Raw genomic sequence first — 12094 nt, 5'->3', positions numbered from 1 at the left:
CAGGAGAGGGACCACTCATGGATTTAACACCAGAGAGACAACAAACCACATGGAATAATGCTGGAGAAGACCTGACTGCCCCCACAACACTGTCCTCTCCCACTGATCCCTGCCTGAAATCTGATCCCCCAGGAAAGTGCTAATAATAGTGGGGAGGGTGGGGGGCTTCAGCCTGGCGTAGATGGCAGAGTGAGCCAAGTCTCCTGCACCTCACACCACCCCAGGCCTCCCCTGGCATCCCCCCGGGCTCCTGCCCCCTGGATGGGGGACAGGGAGCAGCTCCTGCCTGCCAAGGGGCACGTCCATCCTTCTGCCCTTCCCACAACCATTATCCTCCTGCTTGGCTCCAGATCAGCAGAGAATTGCTGCCTACTTGTACTCAGATGTTTTAGGAGCTGTTGTGGTGCCCCTGTCTGGATTTCAGGCTGTTAAAGTGGCTGGGAAGAGGGAAGAGCTCTCCTCTCCAGGATAACTGACAGAGATCACTCCCCTGGCTCCGTGTCCAAGGCAGCTGCCACCACCATACCACGGCGGTCAGGGCTTAGCTAATGCTCAGCGTGACCAGGGTAGGGAAGCCAAGGTCTGTGTGACCCTGTCCCAGCCCCTCAGGATGGGCTGCAGGCCCTCCCTGCTGAGAAAAAAACAGACTTTTCCAGAAACAGCTCCTTGCTAAGACACTCCTTCCAGTCTTTTGGTCATGACTGATGCTGGTGAAGTGAGCAGGGCCTGGATCTCCCTCCTCATCTGCCACCAAACACAGGCTGGTGTCAAACAGATGCCACTGGGCTACATCACTGGTACCAAATCCTCACTCAGTGATGGCAAGGGAGAACCTGAGTGGAGAAGCAGCAACTGCATTCCCTGGAGTTCAGCTCAGTTGAAGGAAAAAATAATAAATAAAATCATCTGGGAGTTCATTCCTGCCTGCAATATCAGTTCTTGGAAGGAAGAATTAAAAATAGCTCAGGACAATTTTCTTTGTAAAAAAAAACCTCAAAGCCCAGCCGGGGGGTGTTGTCAGGGTGACCAGCCCTCATGTCAAAGTGCATCCTCAAATCCCAGATTTCCAGGGAGCACAAGAGCTGCTCCTGGCTGGGCTTCAAGGCCGCTCGGCGCCCACCCGAGGAGAGGAGGTCAGGCCCTGGTGTTTGCCAGGAATTGTAAGGAATGTCCCCAGCACCGGGGGGGAATATTTTTCTCTGCAGAAAGCTCATCGGGAAGCGATGCCGGCACCTGCTGAGGGGTGAGACACCAGCTCTGCTGCAAGGGCACTGAAACAAAACAGTCACAAAATCCTCCATCCCAAGCTCCTTGAGGATTATTCCCTGCTTTCCTGTGCTGTGGGCTCAGGAAGGAGCACCCCAATGCTGGCAGCAGGCTCCCCAGTCCATTACAAGGATAAAACACTGTCTGTAAGCCCACAGTTTTTAAGAGTGAGGCTGTTACAGGGTGCTTTGGGCTTCACCTCAGTTGCCAGAATCCCCTGGAGCTGGTGTTTTCAGGCTTGTCCCAGATTTTGGTCCAGTTCCTACTGCTCTGGTTGTCTGCAGTTTGGGACTTGTCCCTTGTTCTGAGGCCTTCATGTCACCAGTGATGCTGGGAGGAACAACAGGTCCTGTCCCATCCCACACATGGCACTTCTCATCCTCACCACAGAGAGGGCAGGCACTGCCCCTTCCACCAGGTCCCTTGGAACATATTGCCAGGAAATCTGTGCTCAGGAAATTGCACCTCCTCACGTGTTAAATCAAAACCTACGGAATTCCCACCGTGACCGTGGGACAGGGAACCTTCACTGGAAATGCCACCCATCACAGGAGCTTCTGAGGTGTTAGTTCAGCTTTGTAGGTAAATTTGGTGGGAAAAAACTGAAATGGAGTGGGGCTACTGGTGCATCCAGGGAAAACCAGTGTTCTCCATAGCATAACCTGAGACCCATCACTGACTCTCAAGGCCCCCAACAGCAAAAACAACTATTTATCCGAGAAAGAAAAAGAGAGACATTCTGTTTTCATTAAAAAAGAATTAAATTCAAGCTTCTATTTGCTTTCCAGTTTTCTTCCCATAACTACACAGCCCAGGAGAGCTCCCAGATCACAATGTCCCTGCAGAGGACAGACAGAAATCAAGAGCATGACCAAAAATCAGTCTTGAAGAGGCCCACTAGCCATGAGAAGAATGATTATCATTAAGGTCACCATTCTTCCACCCAGTGGGCTTCAAAAGATCTGAATGAATAAACCAACAAGAAGAAATTCCACCCCAACTTCTCAAACCAGCACATCCAGCTGCTGGTTGGTAGACTTCCAGGATGACATTCCAAAACTCACCAAGTTCCTACACAAAGATCCTGGTGCCTGTCATGAAGTTCCTACACAAAGATCCTGGTGTCTGTCATGCCTCCCTGGCCCACGGTGGCACAGGCAGTGAGGGAAGCTGGGTGAGACAAGATTTGACTGCTCCCAAGCCCCATGGAGCAGGCTGATTCCTCCAGGATACTGCTGCAGCAGGAGGATGGACTGGGCCCTGCCCTTCCAGGCTGAACCAGCAGCTCAGCTGTGCTTTCAACTCCCAGTCTTTCCTCAGTGACAGAAATACTGTACGTGACCAGCTCATGGCTTCCAGTGCCAGGAGAAGCCCCCACCACTCACAGAACATGCAATGGGGCTGCCCAGAGTAGAAGGGAACACGCTCCTTGTCTCCCAGCTTTTGTGGCTTGGATTAAAGGCATCTTCTGCTCCCCCTCATTAATATTATCCCCACTTTTCCCACCTGCAGAGTCTCACCTTGAGTGAAACTCAGCCCCCGTCACAGGAATCGACCGATGGCACTAAAGGGAAAGCTGGGCGAGACAAGGAGAGTCTTCCCTCCCAGAACACCATTCCCAACACTGAAAGGGGCCACAGTTACCTATTCATTTCAAGATCATTCAGGCGAGCGGAAAGATCCTCGAGGCGGTTGATTTGTTTGTGGCACTGGCTACAGTAAAACTCAAAAGCTTCATCTGCGAGAATGCTGTGCAGTTTCGCAGCGAGCGGATTGGTGCTAGAGAGATCACAAGGGTCAGTTCAGCAGGACAGAACCACGGGCAGCAGCTTCAGCCGGGGCTTCCACAAGCTGAGGGTACAGTGGGGCAGGGGAGCTTTCGGTGGGAGACGTGAGATTTGCAAATCAGAAACATCAGGGCAGACTGGGGCGACTCCCACCTTGATTTTAGAAGCCAAGTGGCAGTGACTATGGGGTTGCTTATAGCAATATATAGAAAATTTAGAATTGCTTCTAAAAATATATTTATAGTTTTTAGAATATTTTAGATTTATAATTGGCAACACTTTCATCACTCCCAGAGCTGAGCTTGGCCTGTGTTTCCAAACCCTTGTGCCAGTCAGCTCCAGTGGGGGATCCCCAAGAGCCCAGGGCTGGTGAGGTAAGTGCTTCCTACAAACCTACATCACCACAAAGTTTACTTTTCAACACAATTTTCCAGGCAATCTGTCTCAGGAGGCTCCAGCAATGGTCCTGGTTTGCCTAATTAAGTGCAGGACTGGGTGCTGTGAGCCAGAGGTGAATCTAAGGGAGGTTTAGGTTGGATATCAGGTTCTTTCCCCAGAGGGTGGTCGGGCACTGGAACAGGCTCCCCAGGGCAGGGGCCCATTTTCCAATGGGATGCTTTAAAGATAGAGCAGCTGTGCTGCTGTGGACCCTCTGTTAGCAATGCACAGTGTCAGATTTTCACTGCAAAGTGCTTTTAAGCTAAGATTAAATGGGCAATTGCAGTTCAACCCTACAAAGTAAAGCTCATAGAAGCCAAGCAGCACTGCTGCCTTTTTGTAGGGAATGGCTTTGGAAAGAGGACATGGGGGGACTTAAACATCTTGAGAAGCTGTGAGTCACTTCCCCACCTGACATGCCCTGGGCGGGACAGAGGGATTCTGAACAGCAAAGGGTTTGTGTTAATTTGGGGCCAGATAGACTCCACAAATCCTTTCTGTAGGAAAATACACTTCTGGAAGCCACGGACTTGAATCAAAGAAAGGTTAATAGTGAAAAATCAAAGCAGTTCAATAAGAAAGACAGGTAAAGGTGCAAGCAAACACAAGCAAGCTTAAAACCAACAGGCATCCAAGAGGGATAGGCAATCCCAGGATACAGATACACATCAGCAAGTCCTGGCCTGGGGGATGCTGAGGGTGTGGGACATCCTCGGGGTCCCCTGGCTCAGCCCCATTTCAGGCTCATCCCCCAGGGTCAGGCCTTGAGTCTGTGCTGTCTGTACAGTATTTCCAAGCCCCCTTAGGTAGGCAACTGTTCACCAGTCAATGCCAAATTACTCATCTCTTCCCATTCCTGGAAAAAAAAATTAAATTGAAAACCATTCCCCCTGCCCTCCGGGGCAGGTTTGGACCTGGGATAATCCGTTCCCAGCAGGACACACGTTAGTTGCTCAGGCTTTGTGCAGGGAAGAGGTGACAGCAGCTGAGAGACACCTGAGGAAGGGATGTGCCCTTTTCTGGGTGCTGGTGGGTAAGTTTCCCTCCCAGGCTGGTGCACCCTGGGCAAGGTGGGAACCCAAATCTAACCAGCATTAACACAAATAAGAACAGAGGTGTGGAGGAGAACCCCTGGGCCAGCCTGGCAGCTCCTGGGGTGTGTAAAGATCTCCCTGGCCTCTGGCTGTGCTGGTTCCGTGCCCGCTGAGTGGGTGGGAGTTCAGCCCCACTGTGCCCTAGGGTGTCCCCACCTACCCCTTGTGGCACACAGCCAACACTCCATGGACTCAGTGATCCTGATGGAGCCCTTCCAACTCAGCATATTCCATAATTCCATGAGACAGAGCCTTCCTCCTGCCTCCCTCCACCTCCTGGAGCAACGTTCGTCTTCCACAGGCCATCGGTGCTCCCTGACAGCACAGGAGAGGAGCTTCTGCCTTCAGTTCCCACCAAGCATTGCCAAGAGACTTTTCCTACTGCAAGGATGTGCCAGGGAAGAGGTGGCAACCCAAGAGGATGGATCACAAACACACACATGCAAGGACTGAGTAGGGAAATTCAACATCTCACAGGGTTCCCTGAAGGCTCTTGGGGTTTGTGTCAGTCCTCTGGTGACAATCTGGAGCCATGGCAGGGAAATCTGTTGATGTTATTACTGTTCAGAGGCTCTTGTCTTGTAGCATGGAAAAGGTGTGTGGAGATGTGGCCCTTTACAAGTGAAATTACAGGCTGTGGTTTTTTCAGGTTTCACTGTGTTCAAACACACCAGGGCTGCTCAGAATCATGGAGTGGTTTGAGTGGGAAGGGACCTTAAAGCCCACCTTGTCCCACCCCCTGCCATGGGCAGGGACACCTTCCACCAGCCCAGGTTGCTCCAAGCCCCGTCCAACCTGGCCTTGGACACTTCCAGGGCTGGGGTAGCCACAGACTCCCTGGGCAACCTGTGCCAGGGCCTCCCCACCCTCACAGGGAAGAATTCCTTCCCAACATCCCATCTAACCCTGTCCTCTGGCAGTGGGAAGTCACTCCCCTTTGTCCTAAGTCAAGAAGAGGAGCACAATTGCAGGGAATGATCAGCCAAGGACCTTCACACATGCGATGATAATCCAAGGTGAGGGCAGACCTGAGAGGCACAAGGCAAAACAGACCCACATTCCTGACCCTGGAGGTTTTGCAGGGTTTTTCTCCCCAGCAACAGCCAGCAGAGAGTCTCCAGCACAAACCACCACAGGCCATGTGCTGAGCAAGCCCCTCCCAGCACAGGGAAGATGGGATAAGATTAGGATAAGATCCAAAGAGACAGAGCAGAGGAGAGATGGTGCCTGACAGAGCAAACCTGGAATACCAGAGGTTCAGGCAGACTGGGAGCTCTGGACTGATGTTAAAGAAGAAGTTTAACTGATTGTAAAGGTCCTTTAGCTGGATATTTTCTGGTCAGGAGCCTTCTGGATGAGGCTGGAAGCCCATCCTCAAGGAAAAAATGAACATCAAGGCTGGTTTTTAACCAGAGAATTCTTCCTATGCCACAGCACCAGTACAGCCAGCTCTCCTCAGCATTCCTGGATGGTGCAAAGGACAAGCATGGAGGAGAGACTGTGCCCTTCCCTCTGCAGAGTATCCCAGCATGGAGCACTGGTTTCCTGAAGGAATGGGTTGGGAATTCTTTACAGCAACTCTATTGCAGTTAACACCTTCAAGCACCAAGAAGAAATGATCCCTGACCTGCAGCACAGGGCAGAGGGGGAGGTTTGACAGCAGCAATTCCCTGCACCCAGAATTGCCCAAACTTTCCAAAGGGCTTTGGGAAGTTGGAAGGAAACAGGCAGACAGCAAAAATAAAGTTATGAGAAGTTTATACTGCTGCAGAAAGGCACAAATGTATCATCCCAAAGGGAAAAAGTACGTTCTTGTCTTCAGCAAAGGTGTCTGGCTGGCAGGGATCACTCCTGCCCTGTGCTTCCAATGGAAAAACACATTCCCAGTGTGTCATCACGGGGACCTGTGGGTTGCAGCATTGGATGATATTCCAGCTTTTACTTATTTTCCTTAGAAAGTCTTGATGGGGTTTGTACCATCACACCACCTCCTCAGTCCACCGTGCATGGGCTGGAAAATGGACTTTTTCCTGTTTTCAGACTCTAAAGCAAGGAGAAAAAGCTACAGCTTGTTGGTCCACATATCCTTAGAGAAGGAATGCTGCCACAGCTCATGCAGATCCAACCAAGCATGGGATCAAAGCCCAAAACACAAGTATAAAAGAGAAAGAAAAGTCATCCAGCAGCACCAGGGGTAAAGCTGCACAATGGTTTTCTCTCCTGGAAGATTCTGTGAGGAGTCACACCCCTAACAGGACTGGGAATGTGATGCATGGACATACAGACTGCTCTTCCAGCTCCTCCTGGGCTTCAGCCACTGGAGGGGAGGGTGGGCACTAATCAGAGAAAAGAAACACCAGGGGAGGGAATTCCTCTTTCATTTTTGAGCTGATTATCCTGTAGTATCCCAAGTTTTCCAGGACCCCTGTCTTGCAAAGCCCAAAGAAATCTCTCTCCCACAAAGCAGAGTGAAGGCACTGAGCAACTGAACCTGGTGGAACAGAGCCAGGGCTGAGTTACCTGGGAGAGAGGAACGAGGAGCTGCTAAAGCTGCTTTCCCCATTACACAAGCTGTCCGAGAACAAATCTGCTTCATTCCCTTCTCCATAATCCTCAAAGTGCTCCTCTCCACTAATGACTGTGACGATGGAGTGGCTGAGGTCCGAGCCCAGGGGCAGGTCATGTGGGTGGGATCTGTGGGAACAGAGGGGAACACGTTAGAGGGTGGGTGCCACAGCCACCTTTCCAGTTACATCCAGGACATGCCCTTTCCAAGCCATGCCCCCCATTCCAACAGAGAAATAGGAGACCTTCACCCTGTGCCTTGAGCCCTGCAGGGGCAGCCCAGGCACCACCAGGAAGTTTGCAGCGATTTTTTTCCCCAATAAACCAAGTTTTTTCCATGTAAACTCCCCTGGCAGCTGCAACTTGGGGTTCAGGGGGCACTCAGACTCGCAGGGTTGATGACAAGCCTTTGCCCAACCAAAAGCATGGCAGAGAAGAAGCTGGGCATGTCCCAAATACATCCAAAATATGCTCTGAGTTCCATGGGCAGCCTGTGTGCCAGGCTCACTCCTGCCTGTTGCTGCCTAATCCTATCAAGGGCCTATCCTGGGGTTTAACACTGCAACCCCGGTGGGATTGGTGTCAGGGGGGGTTTAGGCAGCTGCCAAACCCAGCAGGGACAGACCCCCCAAGACAAAGGAGCCCTTTCCCTGCTCCTGCTGGGTAAACACTGTACGGGACAATTGTGGAGTGGGGAATGCTCCTCCATGTGTTTTTAGCCCCAGATCCAGAAGGCTGGAGCATGTTAAGCTTCAGTGTAAATCCTAAACACACCCAGCATAGGTCCTTACTTCTCAGGGGACACAGCTCAGCACTAAGTCATCATTCCTGAAAGCACCTTTGCACATGCAGAGCATGGAGCCACAGAATCATGGAATGGTTCCTCTCATTTCATCCCCTGCCATGGGCAGGGACACCTTCCACTAGCCCAGGTTGCTCCAAGCCCCATCCAACCTGGCCTTGGACACTTCCAGGGATGGGGCAGCCACAGTTTCTCTGGGCAACCTGTGCCAGGGCCTCACCACCAAGTCAAGCCAACACAGCAGGATGTGCATATCCCCAGAGGACTTTCCTGCCCAGGACTGTGGAGGTTTTAAAATGAAGCTGGGGGTGTTTGTAAGGACCAGGCTGTGAAAGCATCCATGTGGCTCTGAGCCACAGGAATATGTTGGGGGGGGACCAGCACTGCACTCCTCTCCAAAATTCAATGCTAAAAATAAAATATTGCATTATTATAAAAATTTGTATCTCAGACTACACCCCCATCTCCATCCACTTGCTCGGAGAGGGAAATGGGGGTGTGACCAGACTGCTGGGCTAAACCAGAAAGAAGAAAAGATTACAGATAAGCCATTTATGACAAAAACCTGCACCATCTGAAGGATTTGCCCTTATCCTGCTAATAAAAACATGTCAACCCTCCAGATCTCTATTTAACCACAAATAAATCCAGTCCAGCTCGTGGGCATCTGCACATCCTCCTCGTGTCCTTTTTATTCCACAGAGAGATCCACCAGAACCCATCCATCCCTATGGTGAGTCACACCACCACCAAAACCAGCAGAAATCTCTCCAGGAATAGAAGGTAGGGGGTGGAATTGCTAACTCAGAAGCAAAACCCAAGCCCAGATCTCTAAATCTGGGGCTGTGGTTTGACAAGCACCGTACAGAAGTAGATCTGATCAGGCACCTGCAAACCCTCAGCCCGGGATGCTCTGAGCATAAACAGTATTTCCTATTCACCTCTGGGGGCTCCAGCACCTTCAAGATCCAGAGTCCAAGTAATCTTTACTACACAAAGCCTAAATAACCACTTAAGCTCAAACCATCTGAGGTATGTTGAGCTTCAAGAGCTCCTGAGAAGTGATGCTGAAGCTCTGATTCAGCCCACCAGCTGCACTGGTTGGATTGGCCCCTGGAAGAGCTCTGTGCACTCCAGGTGTCCTCCTGTGCGGGGTCTGATGGCACCAAAACCAACCCTCAACACCTTGGGAACAGACTTCCAGAGGCTTCCATCTCAAACCATTCAAATCCTTGAGCCAAATGAAGCTTTTTCTTATATTTTTGGCTATCTGGAATTTGCACACAATTAACACACCTGGCAACAGGTACCACTGTGCTTGGACAGAGCACCCAAAGGACACCTGACATTCCCAAACCCACACTGGAAACAGCAGTGGATCACAGAATCCCAGAGTGTTTTGGGTTGGGAGGACCTTAAAGCCCATCTCATCCCACCCCCTGCCATGGGCAGGGACACCTTTCACTAGCCCAGGTTGCTCCAAGCCCCATCCAACCTGGCCTTGGACACTTCCAGGGATGGGGCAGCCACAGCTTCTCTGGACAACCTGTGCCAGGGCCTCACCACCCTCAAAGACAAAAATTCCTTCCCAGTATCCCATCTAACCCTACCCTCTGGCAGTGGGAAGCCATTCCCCTTGTTGTGTCCCTCCATCCCTTGTCCCAACTCCCTCTCCAGCTCTCCTGGAGCCCCTTTAGGCCCTGGAAGGGGCTCTCAGGTCTCCCTGGAGCCTTCTCTTCTCCAGGTGAACACCCCCAGCTCTCCCAGCCTGGCTCCTGAGCAGAGGGGCTCCAGCCCTCAGAGCATCCTCATGGCCTCCTCTGGACTCTTTCCAGCAGGTCTATATCCTTCCTGTGCTGGGAGCCCAGACCTGGGAAGCCCCAAGAACAACATCACCTTACAGTCAGAGTTCCCAAGCAAAGCATTTTGTACCTACAGGCAGGTGAATCCAAGGCACGTCACCCTCGCCAGGGGCCGGGAGCGCACGCAGGCCGCCATGGCCCCGCCGGGTCCCCCCGCTCGCTGCCCGGAGCTCACGGCCGATTATGTCCCAAATTAACTGTCACTGAGCTGCAGGCGCTGGGGTGAGAAGAGCCAGGCCAGATAATCTCATTTCTGCTCTAATCCACAGCACCCTTTCAGCCCCAGCGCCGAGGCCGCGGCAGCGCTGTTCGCTGCATCTCTGGCGTTCCCAGATGGATTTTGGGGGTGGGAGGGAAGCCTGTTGTTTCCAAAAAAACAATGGGAACTGTGAGGACTCCCCAGAGCATCAAGCCTGGGTGATGTGTTTTTGGCCGAAGCTGATTCTGTACTTTATCAGACCTTAAGCAAAGATGATTCCAGAGGTTTTGGTGCTCTTGGGTCACCAATCGGCTTGGCCCTGGCACAGGCTGCCCAGAGAAGCTGTGGCTGCCTCATCCCTGGAAGTGTCCAAGGCCAGGTTGGACAGGGCTTAGAGCACCTGGGCTAGTCCCTGTCCATGGCAGGGGGTGGAAAGAGATAAGCTTTAAGGTCCGTTCCAACTCGAACCATTCCATGTTTCCACGATTCTAAAGGAGTTATTCCCTCCCTCCCTCCTGCCAGCATCCCAGTTTCACCCCAAACTCCCCTTTTCCCCTAAAAATGAGGTGGGCCCAGGAGCAGTTTTGCCAGCAGCGGTTCAGACCCAGGGAAGGAGATCTCAGCTCACGTTTCTGTGCTTCAGGCACAAGTTTCAAACTAGTTATTACAGGAGGCAGTTGCACATCAAAGGGCACACGCTTGTTTTTAGGGAAAACAAAAATAGGATGAGTTCCCCTCCTGACTTGAAAATTATATGTTGTGTTTCTGGTTTAAGTGATAGATTAAAAACTGCGAGTCTTTCAGGTGTTTGGATCACTGAGAAGTTATTTTAGAGGTTTAAAGATGCTAATGAGGGTACAGAAGATCTCCCAAGGCAAGCAACGATTAACTCAAAGAGATTGCCAGGCCGAGCTCCAAAACAGCCTACACATGGTGCAGCCTAATTATTACCATTATTTTTCAAAAAGAGCTATTTTGGTCTTGCATAAAGTTCCAAACACAAAGAACAAACCAAGTTTCAGCAAGACAGACTCAGCCCACTTGGATTTTACACCTTCGGGCTGCGTCTCCCTCGATCCTCGCCTGCTCCCAGTTTCCTGCCCCGCATGGTGGGTTTGCTCCTTGCTGTTCCCACTCACCCGTGCTCCGGCTCCTCGATGGGGTCTGTGAATTCCGAGTGCACGGTGGAGTCGATGGCACTGTCTGTCTCCACCTCGTCGTGCATCTCGTGGTGGACCAGTGTGCTGGTGTCCTCATCCGTGAAGGTTTCGCACTCGCTGTACGTGCTCTCCGAGCCCATGTAAGCACTGTCAGTCACCTCATTTGCCTGGCAGAAAGAAAGCACAAGAGGCAAAAAATAAGATCCTACAGCTACGTGGATTCACGGCAGAGCAGGACAAAACACGTGTGAGGCAGCGAACTTTGGCTGTGTTACATTTCCAAGCACAGAAATCCAACCTCCTAAATCCACCCCGCATCCAGGTGCTGTTCTGTCGGCACCCCGGGGTGCACCCCAGCCTTTGCAGCGTTTGGAAAGCAGATCACAGAAATACAGACTAAATAAGAGTTGGAGGGAGGCTTTTGTTGTGAGCCAGTATGGATTTGGCAAGGGCAGGAATGGATTACCCACTGCTGACTCAGCAGTTCCGATCCCCGCTGCTTTCTCCCACTCTATTCCAAGAGGACACCTTATTAATCTGAATTCCCTGCAAAAACCACCATTCAAAACTACCAGTTAGCCCTTAAAGCACTTTTTTTTTGCCCTGTCTGGTAACACCTTCCATCCCTCAACAGCAAATAAGCTGGTTTATAAATCTTCATTACAGTCTCATTTGCAGGGACTCAAATCTCCACATTTCAGCTGGAACAGCATCTCGAATCCATCACCTGAGCAGGCTCTAGGAAAGCAGCAGGATTTGGCTTTTAAGAGACCATGATATGAGAATGGAGAACTGGGTTTTCCTCTCAGGTCTGCTCCTCAGGCAGGTGTTCACCTTCAGTTCTGCCTGTTCATACACATGGGCAGGGACCTCTGAGCCCAGAACCATCCTGATGTTTGGAGGAGAACCATGGGAGCACCA

At 51.4% G+C, this 12094-nt stretch overlaps 1 protein-coding gene across 7 annotated transcripts in view; it reads right to left on the bottom strand.

Annotated features, from left to right (window-relative positions):
- The window catches only part of RAB11FIP3 (RAB11 family interacting protein 3), a 77173-nt gene that overhangs the window by 14633 nt on the left and 50446 nt on the right, over positions 1-12094 (bottom strand). For 6 of the 7 annotated variants that reach the window (XM_027654914.1, XM_027654911.1, XM_027654916.1 and 3 more), the window contains 3 exons: positions 11153-11340; positions 7106-7279; positions 2911-3045 (listed from right to left, as the gene is read on the bottom strand). In XM_027654914.1, coding sequence (XP_027510715.1) covers positions 2911-3045; positions 7106-7279; positions 11153-11340 — 497 coding nt within the window. The remainder of the gene's footprint in view (positions 1-2910; positions 3046-7105; positions 7280-11152; positions 11341-12094) is intronic. The other variant, XM_027654915.1, reaches the window with a different exon arrangement.

This window comes from Corapipo altera, unplaced genomic scaffold, assembly GCF_003945725.1.
Source record: "Corapipo altera isolate COAL_440 unplaced genomic scaffold, ASM394572v1 98, whole genome shotgun sequence".
NCBI lineage: Eukaryota > Metazoa > Chordata > Aves > Passeriformes > Pipridae > Corapipo > Corapipo altera.
Note: the sequence above shows the minus strand (reverse complement) of the source record. Positions and strands in the feature narration are given on the sequence as shown.